This window comes from Citrus sinensis, chromosome 1 (genome assembly GCF_022201045.2).
Source record: "Citrus sinensis cultivar Valencia sweet orange chromosome 1, DVS_A1.0, whole genome shotgun sequence".
Classification (NCBI taxonomy): domain Eukaryota; kingdom Viridiplantae; phylum Streptophyta; class Magnoliopsida; order Sapindales; family Rutaceae; genus Citrus; species Citrus sinensis.
The window spans coordinates 880,166-906,094 of NC_068556.1; the positions used below are offsets into that span (position 1 = coordinate 880,166).

Here is a 25,929-nt window from a genome sequence, read left to right on the forward strand (position 1 = left end):
CGAAATGAAAAACTGCATTGATACAATTTTCTACTGAGGTGTTTTCTACAGAAAATACTTGTGCTACAGAGCTTCTTCCACAGAAACTGGAGTTCTCCGAACTCCAAAGTTATATCGGGAATGTTGGGGCATTTCGAATTTAAATGAGATTTTGCCTTACAGCATTTGATATCCCAATAAGACTATTCTACTACCATGATAACTTGGAAATTAGAATCGGTTTCTTGCAGATGGAAATGGAGAAGAAAGAATCTCTGTGGAAAAATGTTTCTACTTTCTTGGGTTGTATAACAAATTGCTTATATATTCGAAAAGCTACATTGCATGTGTAGGATGAGAGTTCTTGAGTGAATTATGACAAGTATTATTTTCTCTTCAAAAGTATTTGATGAACTTGTATCAACTAAGTGAAAAATTCTAGAGTATATCGGAGACTCAACGTAAGTTATGCAACAAATAAATAGAATTACATAATATGTTCATTTATTTTAAAAAATCAACATATAATTAGTAATTATATTAAATTTAATTATATAAATTACATAAATAATTACTAATTATATTATCTCTAATGTGCCATAAAATTTCTGCTCTAAAACTAGCAATCCTCCAGAACTAGCCCCCAACATAGAAAGAAACTAAACACTAGGCACTTTCAAAATTATATCTAATACTACCGAGTTTGTATGAATATTGATCGGGCTGCTAGCTCGTCCCTAGAGTCCACTATTAACTATTAAGTACTTAAATTCCATCTCCCTATCCTCTCCGACTTCTTGTCTTGGATGCCACGTTGTGACAAGTGCTCATCCCCAAACGCACCAACCACAGCCGACAATCCTAGCCGTACGATGCAACCCCCACAAACAACAATGCCATCAGCCGCCGCCATGACTATTAAACTGAACGGTCAGATTTCTCTAGAGAAGTGGGTGCACTCATGATACAATGTTCTGTTCCACGTATAAACCCTAAAGGGATCGTTCGTTTATTGACCAAATTGCCTTCTTGGGTAAGTCATGCCCCATTAGAACAAAGCATCTTGCTGGCTTGCTTTTCCATCAACACAGAGGCTCATTCTTTCTCTGATCAAATTATCAAAAACGGAATAAAAAAATCCGATTCTTTTTTGGTGCTGAATCAATCAAAGTCCGGTTCAATATCTATCCTTTAGTGTTTCCACCCCCGAAATTTCGTTAGAAAACGAATCTTTATTTATCAAAAACCTGTTTTTTTCCTTTTAATTTTAAATTTAATTTCTTTTAATTTTTATCGCAATCGAAGCTACTCCCAGTCTCCATCAACATGATGTCTAGAAACTCTATGTACACAAATCCAAAACCCTGCAAGCACCTTGCTGATTACAAGCTTAGACATGGCCTGAGCGGCTATAATTTACTTCAAGAGCAAATCAGAACAACCCCATCCGGAAAATCAAGTGTTAAGAATCACCAAACAGAAATACCCAGATGCTGTTTTTGTAATGGGTATCAAAAAAGGCTTTATCTTTGTTTGATTTGCTCTTCAATCTCATGTTCTAGTCATACCCTTTTGCATTCTCAGTGTGAGAATGGCCATGACATAGCTGTGGATATTGAAAGATCAGAGCTTTATTGTGTTTTGTGTTGTGATCAGGTCTATGATCCTGATTTTGATAAGATTGTGATGTTGAAACACTTAATGGATTTGCCAAGGAGTGGGAATGGTGTTGATGTGAGTGCTGGGAGGAGATCAAGTAAGAGGAGAAGGTTGTGTTCAGCGCTAGAATTGGATTTGAAGAAGACAAAACAGTTGGTTTCAATGAGGGATCTGAGGGCCAAATCTTGTTATCCATTGGGTTTGCGAGGGTTAAATAATTTGGGCAGTACTTGTTTCATGAATTCTGTGTTGCAAGCTTTGCTTCATGCACCTCCTTTTAGGAACTACTTCTTGACTGGTCAGCGCAATCATGAAGTATGCAGAAAAAGATCATCAGATCGATTGTGTTTGCTTTGTGATATTTATGTTTTCTTTTCAGCTGTGTTTTCCGGTGATCGGACCCCTTATAGCCCAGCTCAGTTACTTTACAGGTCTGCATTGATTGATTTCACCGTATCTTGATGATAACAAAATGCTAGCTTTCATAATTTCTTCGATTTCTTTTGGTGTTATAAAGAGATCAGTCTGTAATCTGTGATTTTGAAAGTTCTTTGGGTAAGATGAGTCATAATGCATGGATAGTACCTGTCGAAAATATAATTTAATAATTCCATGAACCACATATATTAAGTGGAGAATGTTATCTGAGTTGAGATTTGTGTATGGTGTTGGTTGCTTTACAAAGGTTTGTGGTGAACTGTTATCTTTGCATGAATCTTATTGGAGTTAGTAGTTTGACCGGGTTGTTTAAGTTAGTCTAAGTGAAACTGGCATGGAGTTTTTCCAAATGTGAGATCAGTTTTGTTTAATTATACTGCAGTCTTAGTTCTACACTTGGTCTGACCAGTCCCTTTCTCTTGATAGATATCTAGAGATGAACTTACTCCAACAATTATTAAACTTTACTTTTATCTGAAGTTGGTGGCAGCATTCAGCAAATCTAGCTAGTTACGAACAGCAGGATGCTCATGAGTTCTTCATTTCAATGCTGGATGGGATCCATGAGAACGGGGTCAAGGCAAGGAGTCCTATTAAAGGTATAAGATGCTGAGATATAATCTGCCTCATAATCATGCTGCTTGTATACTTAAAGGGTGTTAAAGGATGATGCATGCTTCTCTGCCTCAATGTGGAGAATTCTGTTTACATAGTTGTTCACAGCAGAGGGTGCCGTTTCTATAACCATAGTGGCAAATTTGTAATTCTGTAATATTTGTTTTTATTAACAAAATCGAAGGTAGATAAATTTGGTGCATTGTTCTGTATTCTTGTTTTACTTACACTGTAATTCTTCGTGAACACAGATACTGGAGAATGCCATTGTGTTGCTCATAGAGTATTCTCTGGACAACTGAGATCGGATGTCACTTGTATGTCCTGTGGATATACATCTACAACCTATGACCCTTTTATGGACATATCACTGAATTTGGATACAGGCAATTGCCCTTCAACAGATTTAGCTAACAAGTCTCTCAAGCCTAGTGATAATACATATGTATCAACTCTTCTGGGTTGTTTGGATTTGTTCACAAAGCCAGAGAAGTTGGGGTCTGATCAGAAATTCTTCTGTGAAAATTGTCAAGAGAGGCAGGACTCAGTTAAGCAAATGTCTATTAAAAGGCTTCCACTGGTATTGTGTTTGCATATTAAACGATTTGAGCACTTTCCAGTGAGAAGAATGTCAAGGAAAATTGACCGTTACATGCAGTTTCCTTTCTGTTTAGACATGAACCCATATTTATCTTCCTCAGTTGTCAGAAACAGATTTGGGAATAGAATGTTTGCCTTTGAGGGTGATGAACTGGACACTTCGACAGAATTTGAGATATTTGCTGTGGTTACTCATTCTGGGACGTTAGACTCTGGTCACTACGTGACTTATCTGCATCTAAAAGATCAGTGGTACAAATGTGATGATGCATGGATTACTGCAGTCGAGGAGGAGGTGGTCAGAGCGTCACAGTGTTACATGCTGTTCTATGCACAGAAAATGCTTTATTACAAAGCAAATGAAGATTTGGTTTGCCAGCCAGTTTCCCCAAGAGCAGACCCATTCCTTCCAATTGCTGGCTGTTGCTAAAGAGAGTCCTTTCATCAAGAAATGGCTGATGGCTTACAGAATGTTGAACTGCTTATATACATATGAATTCAGCGAAACACCAACTGGGACAAAGGAGGTTGGCTGAAGAAGAAACAGTCAACAGCAGTTATTAAGTTTGATCTCCATTGAGGGCAATGGATTGCATATTGAAGAAAGCTGATCATTTGAAACAGAGATGCCTGCATACCAATTTCAAAAAGTCTGCATATAAGGTTTCTGTTTTGGATATGTTATAAGCATCCAAGAGAATGCCGGCAAGAAAGAAGCAAGTCCACTTCCTCACACCATCATACTGCTCTTCCCCAGCACTTAACAGGTTTCTGGTACTGAATTCTTCTGACTGCAGTCGGCCATGTACAGATTAATATTTATTTAATGTAGTTTCTTGTTTCAAATTCATCCATCTTTTTCCACTACCTACAACATGAAACTGTTGATATTAAAGCAATTTTTTTGACATGCTCTAGATTATGAAAATGGAATCAAGAAGAGGGCCGTTGTAAATATTCTTTGTTGACTATTTTTCTAGTCGATGTGTTGAGGCTGCTTATTATTTCAGTGGCTTAGATGTGATGGATGAATCAAAAGCACTATAGTTTGTATCTCCCCCTCAATTATCTATCTATCCTTTTGATGATCGAGGAAAATATGCAAAAGGATACTATCATTTTATTACTTAATATTTTTTTATATATATCTATTTATCATTAAAGTTTTCTGACAATTTTTTTTTTTAATGTTTTAGTTTTTTTTTTTATTTGCATCAAACCATTAACTCCATTAAAAATTGCTTATATCACATAATCTGACAATTATTTTTTTCATTTAATGTTTTAGTTTTTTTTTTATTTACCATCAAACCATTAACTCCATTAAAAATTGCTTATATCACATGGGTATTTTATAAATTTTAGTATATTCATTATTTTAAGAGGATATATATATATATATACTTTGTTAAAGCAAAAATATACATTAAAATACAAAAAAATAATAATTTTTAATACATTGGAAATTATATTTTTTTGTTTTCACCTTTTAAAATGAGGATATCTTTACTATAATGGAGAGAGAGAGAGAGAGAGATGATGATAGATTTGCTTTTAACAAAGAAATCAAATGTCATCCAAATAAAAATAAGAAATTTTGATGATATTATTGCAAAAGAATAATAAATTTCATTGGTAGAATAATAATTTAATGAGAAACATTATTCACGTTACAGTAATGGGCGATTTAGTTCACATATCTAAACTTTGTTTGTACGTTAACCAGTTGTCTATGAGAAGGGAGAGGTACTAAAAACTCAGTTCACTTAAAATGTACCCAACAAGAGAATGCGTCGAGGGCATCTGAATATGCAGAATTTATGAATCAATTAAACATGCAACTTGTCTTTGTTTCTGCAACTGACAGGCTGTGATTTTTGTTTCCTTTGCAAATTGCAATAATCGTAAACTGAAACGTGATTTATTTATTATTTATGTGCTAACACCATGTGAGCTTAGCATTTTACTTTTTAAGATTAAGACATCGAATCCATTGACATTGGCACGTTTTTATGACAAGAGCATTCAATTCACATGCTCACATCACACCAAGACAGGAAGTGGCACCACGATCCACGAGAACTTGTCCCTACTGCATGGAACCAACCAAGTTCTGCCACGTGTCCATTCATGGTGGGCCCCTCGTGATCTTTTTAACTGTGATTGGGCGGTGGATGAGCTCAGGCTCAGCTCACTGTGAAATTGTCAAATAAACATCTTTATGAGAAAATTAATCATTTTTATTTTAAGAGGTTTTCGGTCTGGTTGGTCAACCATGTAATATAGGGAAACCCCTTCTCTTACCTTGAAACTTCCCTTTTCTAAATCTGCTGCATTTACTTTAGACTTCTATTTTTATTTTCCTTTTTCTTTTTTCTTTTTTCTTTTTCTAAGATCGAGTGCAACTTTTTCCCAGTTTCATGGTACCCATTATAGGGAACACTGATTTTTAAACTGGGGTTGTGTGTTCTCCACAAGCCAGTGCACAAGATTCATTTTTTTTTTCAATCATAAGGTGAGTGCATTCAATCACTTAGAAGATATTTAGGTTCTGAAGATTGGTTTTTGAAGTGGGTTGCCGTTCGTTTCTTCGGATTTCACTAGAAAAGTGAATGATGGTGGAGGAAGAGAATCTAGAAGCCCCAAAAGAGGCCGTGATAGAAGATGAAAGTGAGTCGAAAAAGGGTTGCTGTGGATGTTTGTGGACTCCAATTTATTGGATTAAAATGCTTGCCACAGAAATGCATTGGAGCTTTGTATTAGGTGTAGTGATTGTTTATGGAATTAGCCAAGGTTTAGGTGGAGCTCTTGCCCGCGTTGGAACTCAATATTACATGAAGGATGTTCAAAAGGTGCAGCCTTCTGAGGCTCAAGTTTATGCAGGAATCACTTCCCTTCCTTGGATTGTCAAGCCTCTTTGGGGTCTCCTCACTGATGTTCTCCCAATTTTCGGGTACCGCCGGCGGCCTTATTTCATCTTAGCTGGTAACGAAGAAATTTCAGCTTTGAAATTTACGTCTATATTGCTAGCACTTTAAATAATGAAATGAAATCTGTAATTGCATATAATGTTAAATAGTTAAACTATTTAAATAATGTTAAATAGTTAAACTATTTAAATAATGTTAAATAGTTCAATCTGATGTGTGCAATATAATGAAATGAAATCTTGTGTAGGATGCTCTAATAGGGGTGTCTGTAATCGCACGGTGTCTTATTCATCTCGTGTTAAATTTAAATAAACATGGATACGACCCATTTATTAATCGTGTTGAAATATCAAAATATGGTTACAACCTGTCCATTTATTAATTGTGTTGAGCTATTTAACATATTTAATATAAAAATATAAAAATTAATTTAAAAATAATAAATATGTCAATATTATTCTTAAAGTAGGTCATATATAAATTAACATGACATTAATATAACACGTATAAGTTTATAATATAATATGGATATGACATAAATAATTAATTTAGCGTGAGTATATATATTAGTTATTTTTTTCAATAAGATTACAACATATTAATTGATATTCGTGTCATAAACATGTAATTATGTAGAGGTGGTCCAACATGGATATGACAGTTTTTTATCATATAATGTTGTGTCAACCAATTTATTATTCGTATCATTAATTACCAACACGAATAAGACAAAGTTGTGTTGTATCTGTATCGTGTAATTGTATCATGACCCATTTTGCTAGGCTTCTTGTTAGATTTTCTACTCCTAAGCCAGTTAAGCTTTGATAGGCTATGTTGTCCTTCATTTAGCTAGCAGCCCTGCAAACTGGATGTGCAATTTCACGGGGTATTCAAAAGTTGCTTCATTGATGCAATCTCATCAGATGGTTCCTTCCATGATGATTTCAGGTTGTCTCGGTGTGTTCTCCATGCTCTTGCTTTCAATGCACGAAAAATTGCATCTTGTATTTGCTGTGTCGGCATTAACAGCATCAAGTGCCGGGATAGCTATAGCAGATGTGACCATTGATGCCTGTGTTGCCCAGAACAGTATCTGTCATCCTTCCCTTGCTTCCGATATGCAAAGTTTGTGTTCTCTGTGTTCAGCAATAGGAGCATTAATAGGATATTCTATTAGCGGTATCTTTGTTCACCTAATAGGACCCAAGGTAAGCATCTGTTCAACTATATTTTCCAAATCTTATATATGCCCCCCACCTGCAAATTTAATCTCTTATTTTTTACCATCAATAAACAAGATTTGTGTCTTTCCATGATTCCATCCAAGTAGTAGTATCATTATTTTACTTCTTTGAAGATATTTTCCTCTTCCCTGTTAGGGAGTCTTTGGCTTAATGACAATTCCAGCTGGACTCTTAATTTTAGTTGGAATTCTGCTAAATGAGCCCCAGGTGCCCGATTTCAATTACAAACAGGTGAATACATGTTAATGTTTCTTCCCAATTCAGTATATACTCCTATCCTAAGACTTTATTGGTGAATCAGGTAAACCTGAAGTTTCTTGATGCTGGGAAGGCCATGTGGACGACACTGAAGTTCCCACTTGTATGGAGGCCTTGTTTATACATGTACTTATCATTTGCAGTGAGCTTGAATATCCATGAAGGGTTGTTCTATTGGTATACTGACTCAAAAGCCGGTCCTTCTTTCTCTCAGGTATTGTATATCCGCTCTAATTTCTCATGTGTTCAGACAACAAAGTATTTCTGCTCTAATTTTCCATGTGTGAAATAAATTTGAGAATGAAGAAATCTATTTGCATCATGGACCTTGTTTGTTACTTAAAAACATTTTGGTAAAACTTGTTATAACTTTGCTAAGAATAGAAACAAATTATAGACTCTCTCTCTGCATGCCTAATGCAGGAAACTGTTGGATTTGTACTGTCAGTTGGTCCTGTTGGCTCCATTCTGGCAGCAATACTCTATCAAAATTCTTTGAAAGATTACCCTTTTCAGGATGTGCTCTTCTGGGCGCAGTTACTTTCCGGCTTATCCGGAATGCTAGATTTGCTGTTGGTACTACGACTGAACTTGAAGTTTGGCATACCAGACTTTGTAGCCTTAGTCATTGATGAAGGCATTTCTAGAATGGTTGGGCAGCTGAAATGGATGCCCCTTCTAGTTCTCAGCTCCAGGCTTTGTCCCTCTGGCATCGAAGGCACATTCTTTGCTTTACTCATGTCTATCGACAATGCTGGCGTACTCTCATCCTCATGGGGAGGAGGGCTTTTACTGCATATACTAAAGGTTACGAGGACGCAGTTTCATAATCTATGGCTCGCCATTTTGATCAGAAACATATTGAGAATTACTCCACTTTGTGTAATATTTTTGGTGCCTCGAGGTGATCCTGATACTTCATTCCTTCCGGCTGAATTGGAAAGTAAAGAAGAGACAGCTGAAGCTTCAGAAGCTGAGAATATTGAACTAGTAGCACTTGTTAACAGTATTGATGCTAGATAGCATGAAGAGGAATCATTTACACGTAAGTCGTTAAAGAATTTTGGGTAATTTTACAACAAATTCTAATGCAAGATTTTGTTTCTAACACAATCCCACATATTTTGTTCATGTAACGGCTTTTATATGATGGATACCATATTATTATGCGGCATATTAGATATAGTACTAATCAGGAGGTATATAAAATATAAATTGAAATGCGTGTATATCATACATCGATCAAATCCTAAACTACTTGTACCATTATATAAATATCTTAGTTATTGAACCAACTAGCAGTCTAGCATTCACAATGAAAATAAAATTTGATAAGACAAGATTGTATTTTTGTGGAAATGATTCTTATTTATTGAAATCTTTTAATTAGAATCACTACCCTGTAATTACAAAACAAAACAAAACAAAAATAGTGAATTTGAGATTTGGGCCTGATTGGGCCCCATAGTTGAACTCTCAGCCCAAAGTGTAGTATTTAAAAAAGAAAAAGGAAAGGGAAAAATCGCATCTCAAACAAAAAGAACAGGAGAGTGATTGTCTCTGTAACCAAACAGCAAGAAAAAGTTATAAGCCCTTATTCCGGATTAGGGTTAAACTCTTCGGCATCTGTTTGCGCGCCAAACTCTGTTAAACAATCACTGGCTCTCTTTATAAACAAACTATCAACTTGTCGAACAGGTAAAATATATATACTTTATCAATTACCCAATCTATTCAAATTTTCACATTCTCAATTTCAGTTTCAATTTTATTTGAACATTTATTTCTCTTGCTATTTTTTCCTTCTTTTTTTTTTCCGTCTGCTTCTTGTAGCATTGAATCAAAATGTTAAATATATGCTCAAAAATCAAATTTTTTGGCCTCACAATGTGCTTTTTTTCAAATCAAATTGACATTTTGTAATGTCACTGAGTGAGAGGTAAATTGAGTTGGGTTCAATTATCTTGCTTTAGTTAAATAAATTTTTGAATTGAATCTTACAAAAGCTGAGTTTTTTAGTTTGTTTTTGAATTTTCCAATTTGCTGTTGTAGAGCTCTAATTTTCAGGTTGGCTGACTTTAAAAGACATATTTTTGTGATGCTGGGTCCAGTTGCGTCATAGTTATGATCTTTGGTTAGTTTTATGTAAAGTCATATTGAATTGTCTGATTGATGCTGCACCTCTTTGGGGTTTATTTATTATAGTCATTAGTGGGAGTACACTTGCATCTGAATTGCAATAGCAGATTGTGAAATTTGACTGGAAGGATAGTGATGGTTCTTTGATATATTCAGATTTTTTTTGGGGAAGGAATGGCTGGTCAGGTGCCAACAAGCAATGACCGTTCAAGGACTTACTGGACGCCAACAATGGAGCGTTATTTTATCGATCTTATGTTAGAGCAGTTGCACAGAGGGAATAGGATGGGACATACATTCAACAAGCAGGCTTGGACAGACATGCTTACTATGTTCAACGCAAAATTTGGATCTCAGTATGACAAAGATGTCTTAAAAAGTCGTTATACAAATTTGTGGAAGCAATTCAATGATGTGAACAATCTTCTGCACCAATCTGGATTTTCTTGGGATGAGTCTCGGCAAATGGTTGTTGCTGATGATTTTGCCTGGAATTCTTACATTAAGGTTACTTTTCTTTTCTGTTCATTCGTATCATAAAAATATTTGTGTCATTCTCGAAATAACATATAAATACAGGCTCACCCAGATGCACGATCCTACAAGACCAAAGCATTGCTGAATTTTAGTGATTTGTGCTTGATATATGGGCATACAACTGCGGATGGAAGATACAGCTTATCGAGTCATGATATGGACTTTTATGATGAAGTCCAAGGAGTAAATATGAGTATGTATCTTTTTCCTAAGATTAACCTTAATATAGGCTGAGTTTATCTTATTGGGGCAAGAAGGATCTCACTGATGTTTCCCTTTGCTTCTAACTTTATTAATGAAGCTCTTTTCGTAAGGAGATGAGGAAAGAGTCAGAGAAGAAGCTGCAAGCCTTTTTACCATGCTCTTGATTTGACTTGATCAGGAAGCTTATTTAGTACAGTACATGATTTTGAACAAGAATGGTCCCTTAAATTTTTATTTTTGTAAATGGTTTTGTTGCCATTTTTTTGGCTAACCTTCCATGGTCAAATAAACAGATGTCTGAAGCCATAAGTAATAGATTTTTCAGTTCACCACGATCAATATGGAACATCTACCAAAACTAATTGCAGCTTTGAGCCATTGTGACATTACGTCCTTAGTGTCCAAGTGACTGTCAGCTTTCTAACATCTGAAAGAGTAATTTGACTGCTTTTGTGATATTTCAATTTTTCTAACTATTAATTTATGATGCTAACTGTATGCAGCACTTTAAAGTTAATCCTTAATAATATTCCTCATTCAATAGGTGATGGAGTGTGCAGTCTTGGCCCTCAAATTAATGAGCGTCCAAGGACAGAATGGAATGCAGAAATGGACCAATATTTCATTGAGCTGCTGCTGGACCAAATTGGAAGAGGAAATAAGATTGACAATACATTCAGCAAACAAGCATGGACGAACATGCTTGATCTGTTTAATGCAAGGTTTGGTTCACAGCATGGCAAAAGGGTGTTAAGGCATCGGTACAAGAAATTGTGGAAGTACTATAGTGATGCAACAAATCTTCTGAGACAGGATGGGTTTTCATGGGATGAAGCACAACAAATGATCGCTGCTGATGATGCTGTTTGGGATGCTTATATCAAGGTACAAGGCCATGAAAATCTTATTATTTGTTTTGTAGATTAAATTTCTTTTATAATGGACGTATGTAAACTGATTGTAGGTACATCCGCCTGCACGAGCATATAGGATGAAATCATTGCCAAACTACAATGATTTGGCTCTTATATATGGGGATGTAGTTGACAGTGAAATTAGAAGTCATTTGGATCAGGACAAAGACCCTGATGTTGGCATTTCAGGAATAAAAGTGGCTGGTCAGTTACAATTATCTTTTACCAAACTTGAGATTACTTTTTGATAGTACTTGCATAATGTTGTATACTCATGGGATTAAAAATTTGGTTCACAAAGATGTCACCTACATTCTCATGGAACCAAATTTTTAATCCCATGAGTATACAACTTCTGAGACTATTAATTTAAAAAATAACGGTGATCTCTTTCTTCTTCATTTTTTTTCCCCCTCTGAAGTTATCAAAAATAAAAAGAGATATCATAATCTGTATCAATTTTTTTTTTAAATTTTAATCTTGGTATTTTCATCAGGTGAAAATTTAGGTAAAACATTTTACTGTTTCCTCATCTATTATTGGATGTCACCTAACTTAAGTGGGAGTTCTTGAGTCATCAGCCTTGAAGTTTCTTAGATTTTCTTTCATGACTGTTCACATGTGAAGTTAGTGGTTAATCCAGTATAAAACTCAGTGCTGCTTTCCATTCCTTCAGACCACAAGTCCCTTTACGAAGAAGGGTTTCTCTTAACAGGTTTTAGTGACTGTAGGTGAAGGAAAGGGGAGACAGACCCCTCCTACTAATGATCGGACGAGAACATATTGGACGCCACCAATGGACCGTTATCTGATTGACTTGTTACTAGAACAGGTTCACAGAGGAAATAAACTTGGACAGACATTCATAACTCAGTCTTGGAATGACATGATTACATCCTTTAATGATAAATTCCTATCTCACCATGACAAAGATGTCTTGAAGAATCGGTTCAAACATTTGAGAAGGCTGTACAGTGAAATAAAGGTCCTTCTTCAGCACGGTGGATTCTTATGGGATGAATCACGAGATATGGTAACTGCTGAAGATCATATTTGGGATGCTTATATTAAGGTGAGATGCTTCCTATTTTATTAGATTGACCATTTCTGTTGTACTTTTGCTCACATATTGAGCATGCAGGAACACCCTGATGCTCGATCATATAGAGTTAAAACGGTGCCAAGCTATTACAAACTTTGTGTTATATTTGGAGAAGAAATGTCTGATGGAAGATACAATCGTCTGGCTCAAGATTTGGACTCCAGCTGTGAAATACCTCTCTTGATGAGTGGTAAATATTGCATAACATGTGAGAATTTGATAGGATATTCTATAGCTCTTGGGCTGAAACATGATTTTGGATCATGAATTTTGTGCAATAAATTGAATTCGGCTATATTTATAATAATTGTTTTCAAAGCTTTGCAAAATCGGAGTTGTCTTAAGAGATGGAGGAATTTTGTAATAAGCTTTAATGTACTGCCGCAAAAGATGAAACAGACTGAATTTGAATGCCATCCATTGGATATTCAACATTTTGATGAAGATTTATATGTATTCATTGGTTTGTTAATGTGTAGATGTAGAGAAAATCGACCATCTTAATACCAGTATAGATCCTTTTGGAGATGATTGGACACCACAAATGGACCGCTATTTTATTGACCTCATGATGAAGCAGATGAATGGAGGGAATAAGATTGGTCATACATTCACCGAGCAATCGTGGGCTCAAATGATTGAAGCTTTCAATGTGAAGTTTGGACTTCAATGTGACAAATACATTTTAGAAAGTCGGTATATCTGCTTGATGAGACAGCATGACGACATCTGCAATCTTCTCAAGCATGGTGGGTTTGTGTGGGATGAAGCTCAGCAAATGGTAATGGGTGCTGATGACGCCTGGGAAGCTTATGTCAAGGTGTGCCTTTGTATCTTATGCCATGATTCACCATTTTTGTGAGTCTCAGTCACAAGGTCCATCTGTTTTGATGTTTGTTGTTGACCCTTTTAGTTACCAAGTTTCCATGTATGATGCAGGATTATCCAGATGCTATCTCATACAAAGATAAGTTCTTAGGCAATTTCGGTGATTTATGCAAGATTTTTGGAAATGAACTATTAAATGAAAATCTTGAAGGCCATGACCTGGGAGCAAGCACTGATCATAATGCTTTTGAAATGGAGTTGGAGGGTTTCTCCGGAGATTTGCAATATTCAGCTTTAGATGATCAAATGTCCGATCAACACAGGAAACGGGCAGCATCAATGCTATTAGAACCCGAATATTCCAGGAAAGCACAGAAACCTAACCAGAAGCAAAATGATCTGCCTGAGATGGTGGGTGTGGGGGTAGCCACAACACTTCCTAGCAAGAAAGAGAACAAGAACCATACGGCAATAGAAAATGCCATTGATGCACTTCAAGCCATAGCGGACATAGACGATGAGCTATTGTTAGATGCTTGTGATCTTTTAGAAGATGAAAGAAAAGCGAAGACTTTCTTGGCATTGGATTTGACACTGCGAAAGAAGTGGTTGCTGAGAAAGCTTCGTTCATAGTTGATAGTTTAGGTTTCCCAATTTTTTGTAGGAGAGATTGATTTTGTTTATTCGTTCTCAACTGATTAAATTTAAAAACACCTGCAATTTGTTGTGATATGGTGGGAACTTTGAAAAATCATCTAAAAGTTTCAATCATCACTAAATGAAAATCGCGATGCTTGAAATCTTAAAACGGAAACAACAATACATTTGACTACAAAATGTTATAAAGGGACGGTATTGCCCTTAGCAAATTGCCTACGAGAAGAAATACATTGATCTGAAATTATCCACAAGAAACTTCACCAGAATACCCCACCAAAATGATGTGAAGACTCTCATGAACTCGCTCCGAGGAAGCAACAAATTTAGTTTAATTTGTCCTTCAATTGCAGTCATTTGACCCGTCTCCTTCTATCCCGGTCTCTGTCCCTGCCTCGGTCTCTGTCATGATCGTCCCTCTCTCTACTTCCACTCTTTTCACGACGTTCTCTTCCTCTTTCACTCTCAAAGTCATGAGCTCTATCTCTATCCCTATGCCTTTCCCGGTCCCTATCTAAATCGCTTTCCCTCTCCCTGTCCCTGATTGATGATTTCCGTGGAGGTGGGCTCTCACTCTGGCTCTGGCTGCGGTGTCGTTTTCTTGAATCAAGGATTTCATCCCGTCTATCCCTCCTCTCTGCAGTTTCAGAGGGAACACCATTAGTCATGTTTGTTTTAGCAAATTCCATACTCAAAAAGTGAATCTTCTAGGAACATAACATCTATAACATCCGTGAGAAAGGAACAATAGTGAACAGGCAGGTGAAGATGGGACATAAATAAAACCAATGAGGAATATTTACATAAATAGCAATTGATAGGGATCATAACAGTATTGGAAGCAATTAATAGACTATCCCATTGCAAGTACATAAGTTCATTAAAGTTCTGTGATATCGAGCTTACTCAGAAAAAGCACTTACTGTTCCCAGAAACGTCTTCATTAGGATCTGCCAAGCCGTACTCAGACTCTAGTCGCTTGCGATGGATTGCCACTTTCTTCTCGATTTCCTCAGAACTTTTGATACCCCGTTCCTCAAGAGATTCACGATATTCTATTAAGGAAACTTCAAGACGTCTCAACTTTTGTCTGCAGAGACATAACCACAGTCAAGCGTAACATATAAAATTGGTTTGCACAGAATAGCAGAAAACAGATTTTGAACAGGCTCATTGGACTTTAGATGCTTAACGAAACCATTACAAATAGCATAACACAAAAAACACAATGTCTTCCTCCAATAGAAGGAAAGAGGGACAGTGGAAAAACCAACAGTCATAATCAAGACATAAAGAACTTGAGACTCAGTGTGTAGCATCAACTATTCTATTTCTCTATTAACAAGAATGCAAAAGAGAGGAGGCGGTGATCTGACCTTTGTTCTTCGTTCATTCCACTGTCGGGTTGCACTGGAATGCTTGCATCAATTGTGAAGTCAACATCATCTGCCTTGCTAGGTCCGTCACCAGCATTCTCACTTCCAGAAGAAGAGTAGCTCAATCCCAGGCCCCTGGAACTTCTCTTTTGTTCATCATCACTTTCATCATCCTCCAGAGCCCATTTAGAGGCGGGCAAAACAGGATCATTTTTCTCTTTTTTCGTGAAGGCTTTTATTTCAGGCTGTGGAGTGGTTAACATTGTACCCAAAGGCACAGACCCCACGGCTTGTGACAGCTTCTCATCCTCCTCATAACCATTCCACCCTGACAATCCCATCGACTCTGCTTCCATATTTGTTTCTTTCCAGCCACGTGAATATCTTCCAGAACTAGATTGGCTATGAGCCGATTTCAAGTCATCATCTAGTTCGTAGCCCCTCTGCTTTTCTGCATCTTCCAGGCTTAGCAATCGTGCAACCATCATTTCTCTACCACCAACAAGAGACAACCCATTATGTCTACAACGTCTCTCAAGCTCAGAAAGGGGAAGGTTCATTAGCTCCTTAATAGCAGCCCCTTTACCCATTGCCAGTGCAGTATCTTGGTTCGTCTTGCTCAAATCACAAGTATCTTCAGAGTTATTCTTCTTGTCTATCTCTGGTGCATCTCCACATATAGAATGAAAAGGTGTCACCCCAGAGTTTCCAGATCGAAGGAAAGTAGCCCGTAATCCATTCACATATGCATCTGAAAACAGAAACCAGTCTGACCAAACTTGCAACACTTTCAAAACTCGCTCCTGCCAAAACTCAGATGTAGAAAATAGTAAAAACAAGGAAGGAAAGAAAGGAAACAGAAAAAAAAAAGTAAAGAAAAAAAGCAGAACAGAAGAAAATAGGAAGTCAAAATGAAGACTACCATTTACAGCTTACCTTTAGGGCCTCGGCAGTGATCCTTCCAGTTATACTGCGATACAAGTCATTGAAGCTTTCCATTATGTCAGGTAATGTCGCTTCAAATTTTGTACGGTATGCAGATGCATTTTTTACAGGAGCACTGCTATTATGGAGAACATCAGAAACAAGCATGAGCCTCGCAACTTTTGTTGGAATAGGGGTCTCCTTAAGAGTCAGAGATTCTGTCAGAACTTCAACGATCTGCAATACCAAAAAAAATTATAAGCATTCAACTGCAGGACTAGCCTATTTCACCCTCCATTTGTTCAAACTTCTCTCTATTTCAATAATGGAAAGATATATGCTATGTTTTCAAAGTTCAATAATATCTCCAAAGGCAAAAGTCCATGAGTCAAGTGCAATCAAAAGTCCAAAAAAAAAGCATGAAAAAATTAGCTTGGTGGGTCAAGCACCAAATTTTGTGTATTTAATTGGAAAAATAGACTACCTCTCCAGCAGCATCAGCATTATCCAGTGCAAAACCCATGGCTTCCTTTATCTGACTTCTTTCTAGGGTTAAAGCACGTAGCATGTCCTCAAATTCATCCCTCTGTGAATCAGTTAGAGTCCGTTCCGGTTCCGCACGCTGCCAAGTGAAGAGAAACAATGAATTGTTAAACGAACAAGAAACTATAATCAATAATCACACAATGTAAAAACAAATTAATTAATTAATTAATATAGCCAGAAATAATGGTGCAAGTACCCTGCTTCTTCCTGCAGCATAGGTGGTACCAGACTCCTTTTCATGCTCTGGGCTTTTTGATGTTGGCAGGGCTGGTGGTATCCATCTATAAAAGCATAAGGAGTATCTCATGGTTAATGCATCCTAGTAAATTGATAATTTGAGAAGCCTTATAGCAAACTAACACATAATCATTGAAAATGAATTAGTGGACTTCCATTACCTTCCACTGCCAGTTATCATAATAAAAGGTTCTGTTCGCCACCTTTGAAGAGTATCACCCTGCATTCTCACAACATTTTAAAAGCCAGAAAAGCAGCCAAGACAATCAGTGATTGGAAAATATTAAGTATTTTTTATAATGGCCAAAGACCTGACAACTTTGAGAACAAGTCACTTGGGCACATAACAGGATATACCTGAGCAAAAGAGTATAGCCTCCAAACATAGTAAGTATGCTCCTTTGAACCAAGCTCAAACAAGAAGTTGAAAAGAGGATTCCCACGACCCCTCTCCATAATAGCTTGTTCAAAAGCACATCCTCCATCCAGAACATATAGAGCCAATGTATCAATTACATGCCGCAAATGACGATCCTCAGGCGGGATGACCATTATATCAGGTACATTTGGTGTAAGAACCTAAGCACCCAAATCAAGTCATCAACAGGATGTACAAAGAAAAACAAAATTACATTAGCTACAATGCTGCAAGAAGGATCCATATAACATTGTATAAAAATTAAGCTGTTTTAGTTTTGCAAGCAACTTTTAAGTCATAGGATTAAGATGCTGATAAAATCAACAAGAAACTTAACACTTAGAATTTCACATTACCGATCATACAGCATACTGCTGTTAAACACTGTTGACACAGAGAAGTCAACCTACCAATTCAGAATTCTGACTTGGCACAGTAGTGACTGGCGGACCAGATGGACCAGACAAGATTACCGTAGCACCCTGCAATCAGAGAATGGAACACGCTTCAGAAAAAACTCCATGGTTGATCGAAACAAGTAGCTTCCATAAATAGTTCAATCACATATAAGATGTTCAATGAAGCAATGTTGACCGAAACACTCTAATGTTTGAAAATTAGTCTCAAAGCATCAAATTCAATGAGGAAAAGGAATGCACAAAGTTAGGAAAATGAACTTCAATTTTTTAAATTAAAGCATAACAGACCTCCTTACTCCTAATGGCCATCTGTCCTGGCGGAGGAGCAGGTAGTGCTTGTGATGGGAGAGCAACAGATTTACCCCACCCGATCTTCAACTCATATTCATAAACAACAACTCCTGTGACATAGAACAAATCTGTTCAATGAATGGCAGAACTAAATGCAGCAAACTACTTAAACTTCTTGTCTTTTCATACAGCATGAGTACATGGTAACTAATGAATTCCTAATAAAGAGAATATGAATGCATGTCAAATAAACAAATACGATACAATCTTTCAAATATATTGTTAAATAAAAATCTCAAAATAACCAAACCTTGCATTTCATCTTTTGCAGCCTGTCCATCAGCTCTATTCATAAAAGCTACAAAACCACAATTTCTTTGCCGCCTTCGCTCTTCTTCTGTTCTAGGCCACATTATTTTCACACTAGCAATAGGCCCAAATCTTCCAAAAGTCCGCAGGAGAAAATTCTCATCAACCTAGATAATCAAGACAGAGAGAAGGGAAAGTTAGCTCTCCAGGTTGTAAAAACAGTATAGAATTGGAACATTAAAACCAAGAATTTGGAAAGGGGGGGGGGGGGGCACAAACCTGTGGGGAGAGGTTTCCAACATACAGATTTGTAGTCTGTGGATCACCATCGTCAAAAGATCCAGGAAGCTTTCCACTTGGATCAAAGTCGTCAGGCAGTTCATCAAATCGACTAGACGGCTGAAAAAGATTTAACCACAAAAAAACAGGTCCATCTATATTTGAGACATATATCACATGCCAAGCATTAAAAAAAGAAAAAAGAAAAAAAGAGAAAGATCTCATAAAGATGTGTGTTATGTAATGGTATTGTAAAGATTGTGTTATTGCAGTAACAAATACTTCTAAGGAAAAAAACAACTAGATCAATATGCAATATCAAGCTCAAAGAGAACAATGTATGCATTATAAGTCTATATATCAGCATATCATTACAATAACATTAAGGATAGTACTGTTCCTACTGCCATCCATGACAATTATTTACACCCACATGCACACAAGATATACATTGTGGGATGGCAGCAGAAAGAGAGAGAGAAAGGTGATGCAACAAATTTTAGGGAAGACCTTTGCAACAAAAAAACAAAATCCCAAACTATTTTCTAAAGATGAGAATGCAGCTACAAACAACAAACACTTACAGCAGAACTTTCAGTATGACGACCATCACGCCAGTGTTCACGCTCTTGATTTCGCCTCTCCCTCATCTCTTGTTCATGCTTCAACTCCTCCATAAAATTATCTATGTTCCTAGACTTCCCTCTATCCTTTTCCCTCGGTCTCTCCTCCTCCTTCTACAATGTGCATGAAAAAGTTTTAGAACTAAATACACATATTACTTAAGAACAATATGAATTAGTGCCATCAGCATACTAACCTTCCTTTCAGAGTCTTTTCCCTTGGCTGCCAAAGGAGGAGGTATGAAAGATGGAACATACCTGCAGAAATCATATTTCGATAAACTTCCATGTTTTCACAACACTCCTAGTGTGTTTTAATGTTCAAGAAATATTCCAACAATGCCTCACTATATCTTTGTTTAGTATATCCTCTATGATAATTTACTACATAAAAATTGTCGCGAGTACAAGCAAATATGTTCAAATCTGTCTTTGTCAAGAGAACTAGTAGATGGGCAAACTTGCAGATAAACTGTGCATCAAATATTTATGAAATCAAAGCATTTTTCACATAATTGCCTTTGCTTAAACGGCAGCAAATGTGCTTGGCATCATAAATGTCAATAACATATAATTCCTTTTTTGAAATTTTGACCATGAAAAACATCTCTAAATACATTGAAAATAATTTGCTTGCTATTGAAAAAATCTTTTTTTATATCTCATCAGTGTTCTCTTTGCAATCACAATGGAGGGCTTGCCAAAAAAAAAAGGGTAGACCGCAAGTTCCAGAACCTCCAACTTTAATGCTAATGAAAATGACACATACACAAGTGCAATGATAAAAGATCATGAAAAGAAGACATAAAAAGCACAGAAAGGGGCAACTTCTAAAGTGACAAGACCAAGAATCCTCTGCCCCAGAAGAATAATAATTTAATTTATCCAATTTATCATCATTAAAATTGGGTTCCAGGGAACCTAATTCCTTCAAGTAAAATGAATGTCATACAATAAACTTCTCACCAAGTTTCTTACTCTCAGAACCTAAGCAAGAGAAGGCTACATCCGAAGATATCACCATGTAATTTTCTTATTAATGATGCCTCATCAAAAGAGCATTAGCACTGCAGCACGGTTAATTAAAAGCATTCATTTACCTACTTCCCTTCTTTGGAACAGACACCCCATCTTTGGACTTTTCACCTGCCATCCGCGAATGAATAAAAAAGGCCCATATTTTTATTAATGCATCCCCATAATAATAGAAAAACTATTCTATTAATCCATAGTGTGAAACAAACAAGTATATACATCGGTACTTAAATGAAAAAAAACCCGAAACTAAGAGTAATAATGAAATCAAAACACAAAAATCCTCAGCAAAACTAACCTTCAGCCTCCTTCAATTTGTCATTGGGATCAATTGTTCCTCCTCTAACAAAAGCCTTCGACCCAGGCCCACTATCCCCTTGAAATGACTCCACAAACTCTGCATACAACCGAGCCGTTTCATCCTCCGCTCTCTGGAAAAACATATAAACCATAGTTAGGTTATCTTTGGGATTGTGGTGTTCTCAGCTGCCATTAGATGAAATTACTAACTGTCAAGTACGAGTGGGTTGGTGAATGGTAAACTTTAGCTGCCAAGACATTCAAAAGTAAGTGGCAGTACATCTACTTTCTTAATCAATGAAAACCTATAAGCTTATCAACTTTCTTTGCACACATTATAATGAGCTGGCTAATCCAAATACCTTACTAGCATTAGAGGCATTATTGTTAAAATTGAGAGCAGTGTAAACAAAATACCTTTTTCTTTGCCTCTTCCTCTTCCCTGTGCTTCTGAAAGGGAGTTTTCTTCCTTGTGATGGAGAAAGAACTCATTTTTTTCGTCTTCGTCGACTTCCTGCAATCAATTCTGCCAGAAATTACATTAAAATTCAAAACATACAGAAACTCTTGGAAAAAAAAAAAAGAAAAAGGCAAAAGCTTTGATTAACTTATTTCTATAGCCAACCTAATCGATCAATTTCTTATACCCAATAACCCAAAAAAATCAACCAAAAATAAAATGAAAGACAGAATATGAATCTAGGGTTTCAAAAGGAAACGATACAAGAAGGCAAAAAATTAAATCTTCTTTATGATCTTAATATGTCAGCTTTTACGCTCACAAAAAAAGAGTTTAGAGGGATTTGACAATGAAATTATGTCGTTTAGAGCTCAACTAAGAAGATACATAGATTTTATAATATTTTGTAATCTGTTAACTCTTATTCACGAGCGTATTATATTTTGTCGAGGAAATCAAGTTCGCATTAAGTAATGATTCTAATTTTAATTTCAATAATAAGTTGAAGAAAACAAACCGAAAGTCCGAAACAAGCGATTGGAATCACTGAAGCTTATGGTTAGGGTTTGTGGGTTTTGAGATTTTGAGACGACGGTGCTGTTGAGTCGAAAAGAACCATGTGACAGAAAATGAAGAGTGAATTTTTTTCAGGAGGAAAGTTATTTTTTTAATTATTTTTAAATAAAATGAATACAAAATGGTTAATTTAATTCGATCGGGAGGGTGTCATAGAGTGAGTCGTGATTGATTCGGTCACTGGCAGGGGACCGAAGGTATGTGAATGAGAAAATCAATTGGGCCACGTGAGGCCATTCGCACGTCCAGGAATTCCGCACTTTCAAACTGTGGCGAGGCACAAACGAGCTCGATCCATACGTGCGATTAAAAGGAAATTTTGCCCAAAGCAATTCCACTCACTACAGTCTACAAACGTTATTGTTTATCACGGCGAAGCAAGCATTCGGCACATGTCACAAGCAATTGCATGAGAATGATGAAATGTAAATAAATTAAACTAAGGACAGACAAAATAGACATGTATTCACAGAAATATCTTGTAACAATCTAGCAATCAAGTTACACATCATATATATAGTTCCATATCAAATGTCAGAAACTTTTTAGATTTGCGCGCTCTCTGGCTATGACGCGTCAGCTTACATTGGACCAATAACTATCGATAAAACTGTTCTTCAATAAATCTCCCTTCCTGTGACACAGGAAGCACAGGAAGAGAATATGATTGCCACATTCCGCAATCTTCTGCCCAAGGGCAAAACCAAAATAAGACTCTGATTCTACAATTTGTTTACATCTTCCGACTACCATGTTCAGGGCCAGAGAGAAATTAGGAAACAACAAAACACTGGCGTGGCTGAATATAATAAGTATTTATTCAATGCGCCAACTTCTTAAGATGTTGAAATGTCCTTTGTTTGATCCACTGTCTGTCATACGGCAAATAAGCCTGAATTGAGTGATCGTATCTGCAAGTCAGAAACAAATAGCAAAAATATCAGCCATCACACGAGGCAATCACTACGATTCCCAGACACACCCTTTGTGGAGTATTCCCTAAGCTATATGAATTTCTTTATAAAGTTATATCCGCTGTTGTAGTTTTGGCAATAATTGTCACACTGGGATGAATTTCTTTATAACATTACCCCCCCCCAACCCCCCCCCCCCCCCCCCCCGGCGGCAGGGCTCTTTTTTCCACTAGCAGAAGACTTCCTATGAAAAACAGTAAGGAAAAAGCCATAGAACAATCTGTATATTAAGTACTGGTACTATGATCACAGCTACTATAATAGATGATCAATCATGAACACAAATTTCTTAAATTTGTTCAATTGATAATACTTTGGAGCCTCTAGACAGTGAGAGAGAGACATACACTAATGCACTCATGTCTGCAAGACCATCAATGAAGTTGTAGAGATCTGCAACATCATAAGTGATGTCTCTGATTGCTGGATTTAACTCCTTAAGCTTCCTTTCATAAAGTCCACATATACCTGCATAAAGCCCGAAGAATTAAAGCTAAAAAGCTTGAATGAGAGATTGATACTTAATGTTGCATTTGGTCAGGAAAAATCAAATCTTCTTGAAGCAGGTTCTTCTGTCAGAAAGTAACAGCTTAATAGTTGTCAAAAGGGACTGCAAATTTGGTTAACAAAAGGAAGAAATGTCGGTGCACATCAACTCTCAGGGCACTAGCACTCCTAATTCTCATTGGGGCTTGGTCATGTAAATTTATCTGTATTTCATGATTATAGTTCTTAGATTAATAGCAGGTGCAACTTTCACGACTACACAAATAAGAAACTGATCTGAGGCACGCTTGGTAACTTGCATTAAGAGGGTCTTTACAGTCAGCTGATGTGGTAAAGACCAATAAAGTGCAATCCAGTAAAGTCCAATAGAGTACGGCATACCAAACTAGTCCTGATAAAGCCACAGAAGCACAAACTAAACTAGTTGTAGAAAGATATTGATAATAGATAACATACCATCCATAGCTTGGCTTATTGAACCATAATCCATGAAGGTTCTTGTTGCTCTGCTTGGAGAAGTCTGCATCAGAATAATGGTGTGCCTATTAGCCTACACATGAATATAAAGTCAAAAGGTTAGAACACAAACGAGATTTAGGCACAATATTACTACAATCTCAAAAACATCACAAAGAGTTGAATAAAATAATAAGAGTATTTCACAGATTTTCTGATAAAAAATAGGGAGAAGCCGCAAAATGCATCTGCAAGGTAGCTAATGAACTTCCCAGGGTTCCCCTTTTCCCAGTGGCATATGGTTATTAATTTTAGGAAAAGTAACCAAACACTAGAGTGATGCTCAATTACAGTATCTAGCACAAAGTTGCATTCTTTCAGAGACTTGGGGCAAAAAAAAAAGTTGCTTATAACAAAATCAAGAGATTATCGGTGCAACATCAACCACACGCTTCAATCGTAAATGGTAACCCCAATCTATTTGTCAAGTTTCAATGTCAACAACAAAATCCTTTAACAATTTCATTCCTCCAGTCGTTCAAATACAAATGAAGCTATAACTTGTACCACAAATCAGTTCAATTCAAGACAAAACGGTGAGTCATTTCCCCGCCCAAAAAAAAAAAAAAAAAAGTCAACTCCAGTCAAAACACAGTACCTCAAGAACAGCTCAGACAAACGCCAATATCACCTCATAGAATTCTTTTTTTTTTTTGGTGCAATTAAAAGATATGATCCTAGCGAAGCTAAAAAAAAAAACTAGAACCCTAACTTCGAAGTTCGAAAGAAGGAAGAGAAACAAAACCCTCGCTTACGAGACATACTAGAAATTAAGAACCTGTAAAGTTGTACTATTGCAGTTCATGCTAATTAAACGAAAGAGAAGACGATTAATTACCATTGAAGATAGCGATGATAGCGTCAAGAGCAAGGGCGAGCGCGATTTTTTTTTATTTTATTTTATTTTTTTGTATGGCTTTGGACGCTGATAAGAGAACAAAAAATGAAGGCGACGCAACAAAAAAGGAACAATGGTTAAAAGCGTCCGAACAAGAAACTTCCCAACAGTGCCTTGGAATTTTGCCACGTCATTAAACAAAAAAAGAGTTTATTTTCTTGAGCGCTCAAGAGTCAAGAGTCAAGTCAATGAAGAAAACGTATGGAATAACCCTAAATTTTATGTAATACGCAAATAGGTCCCTCAATTCATTCTCTTTTTTTCTTTTTCTTTTTTCTTTTTTTCTTTTTGAAATTTACGCTCTTTCGCGAAATGAGCAAGGGAACAAGGAATCTGCCTACTTATTCATCAATCAGATTAATTATTGAAACTAAATTGGATTAGACTGAATTATATAATATTATTTTATATTTGGTATAATATTAGATTATATTATATTAAATTATATTTGAATGAAATTAAACAACATTTAAATTTAAATATGAACTGTTCATGAACATTAAATTATAAAATAAGTTTTAAAGACAATTGATAAAAAAATTAAATATATAGAGAATTAGTTATTAGGTGCTCATAATTGTAAATAACAAATATAGATTATAGTAGATTAGACTAAAATTAAATTTAATTAAAAAGAATTTAAATATATAATTTAATTTTTTATTACATATTTTAAATATATTTTTTTCTATCAAAAAGTTAGCAAATAATATATATAAAAGCAACTGATAACTGCAATTAATAATTTTCATGATTAATTTTAATATAGTGATTATTAAATTAAATTAATTATTACATTAAATATATAAGTAATGGTTAATTAAATAGAAAATTGTTTTTAAAATTAATCCAAACTAAACCCATATATAAATTGGGATTGTTAATTTTATGATTTTAAGATTAAATTCAAATTTTATCCCCTATTCTAATCCAAAGAAAAACCCGCCAACATAGAATAAATAATTGATTCCAAACTTAATCCAATTCTACACTTAATCCCATCTCCCAACCATAGCCTAAGGAGTTGGCCATCCTTTTTTTCTTTTAAAAACGAATGTTTCAATAAAATTTTACCAATAATTCATGCAAAAACTTTGCTTTTTAGTAAATTGCATCTAAATAGTATTTAATAATAGA

At 36.0% G+C, this 25,929-nt stretch overlaps 4 protein-coding genes across 13 annotated transcripts; 2 read left to right on the forward strand and 2 right to left on the reverse strand.

Annotated features, from left to right (window-relative positions):
* The first annotated feature begins 717 nt into the window (after nt 1-717).
* On the forward strand, nt 718-4,356 carry LOC102618157 (ubiquitin C-terminal hydrolase 22). The gene is made up of 3 exons (XM_006483463.4): nt 718-2,069; nt 2,557-2,675; nt 2,943-4,356. The coding sequence occupies exons 1-3, from the start codon at nt 1,306-1,308 to the stop codon at nt 3,719-3,721; spliced, it is 1,662 nt and encodes a 553-aa protein (XP_006483526.2). The 5' UTR covers nt 718-1,305; the 3' UTR covers nt 3,722-4,356.
* Nucleotides 4,357-5,484: 1,128 nt separating this feature from the next.
* On the forward strand, nt 5,485-14,177 carry LOC102618442 (probable folate-biopterin transporter 2). Of its 7 annotated transcripts, none has more exons than XM_052442928.1 (9): nt 9,235-9,421; nt 9,929-10,369; nt 10,442-10,592; nt 11,148-11,488; nt 11,568-11,721; nt 12,240-12,589; nt 12,659-12,827; nt 13,099-13,439; nt 13,559-14,177. In XM_052442928.1, exons 2-9 carry the CDS (start codon nt 10,037-10,039, stop codon nt 14,078-14,080), a joined length of 2,361 nt encoding a protein of 786 aa, XP_052298888.1. In that variant the 5' UTR covers nt 9,235-9,421; nt 9,929-10,036; the 3' UTR covers nt 14,081-14,177. The 7 variants fall into 7 exon arrangements, with proteins under 7 accessions (XP_006483527.1, XP_052298888.1, XP_052298886.1 ...); XM_052442926.1 differs by having other exon boundaries at nt 10,019-10,369; XM_052442934.1 differs by having other exon boundaries at nt 10,019-10,369; nt 12,240-12,550.
* A 45-nt stretch (nt 14,178-14,222) lies between these two features.
* Nucleotides 14,223-22,006, reverse strand: LOC102626420 (protein RRC1). 3 transcript variants are annotated; one of them, XM_015531761.3, is made up of 18 exons: nt 21,839-22,006; nt 21,279-21,375; nt 20,860-20,992; nt 20,627-20,672; nt 19,724-19,784; nt 19,488-19,640; nt 18,904-19,023; nt 18,626-18,791; nt 18,313-18,425; nt 18,016-18,087; nt 17,545-17,766; nt 17,349-17,407; nt 17,147-17,231; nt 16,889-17,026; nt 16,417-16,641; nt 15,481-16,283; nt 15,028-15,194; nt 14,223-14,741 (listed from the first exon to the last, which is right to left on the reverse strand). In XM_015531761.3, the coding sequence occupies exons 2-18, from the start codon at nt 21,351-21,353 to the stop codon at nt 14,458-14,460; spliced, it is 2,922 nt and encodes a 973-aa protein (XP_015387247.1). In that variant the 5' UTR covers nt 21,354-21,375; nt 21,839-22,006; the 3' UTR covers nt 14,223-14,457. The 3 variants fall into 3 exon arrangements, with proteins under 3 accessions (XP_015387247.1, XP_015387246.1, XP_015387248.1); XM_015531760.3 differs by having other exon boundaries at nt 21,279-21,387; XM_015531762.3 differs by lacking the exons at nt 20,627-20,672; nt 21,279-21,375; nt 21,839-22,006.
* A 339-nt stretch (nt 22,007-22,345) lies between these two features.
* On the reverse strand, nt 22,346-24,898 carry LOC102619608 (enhancer of rudimentary homolog). Of its 2 annotated transcripts, none has more exons than XM_006483469.4 (4): nt 24,733-24,898; nt 23,835-23,928; nt 23,219-23,339; nt 22,346-22,808 (listed from the first exon to the last, which is right to left on the reverse strand). In XM_006483469.4, the coding sequence occupies exons 1-4, from the start codon at nt 24,733-24,735 to the stop codon at nt 22,718-22,720; spliced, it is 309 nt and encodes a 102-aa protein (XP_006483532.1). In that variant the 5' UTR covers nt 24,736-24,898; the 3' UTR covers nt 22,346-22,717. The 2 variants fall into 2 exon arrangements, with proteins under 2 accessions (XP_006483532.1, XP_052298902.1); XM_052442942.1 differs by having other exon boundaries at nt 23,835-23,898; nt 24,733-24,843.
* Between the last annotated feature and the right edge of the window lie 1,031 nt (nt 24,899-25,929).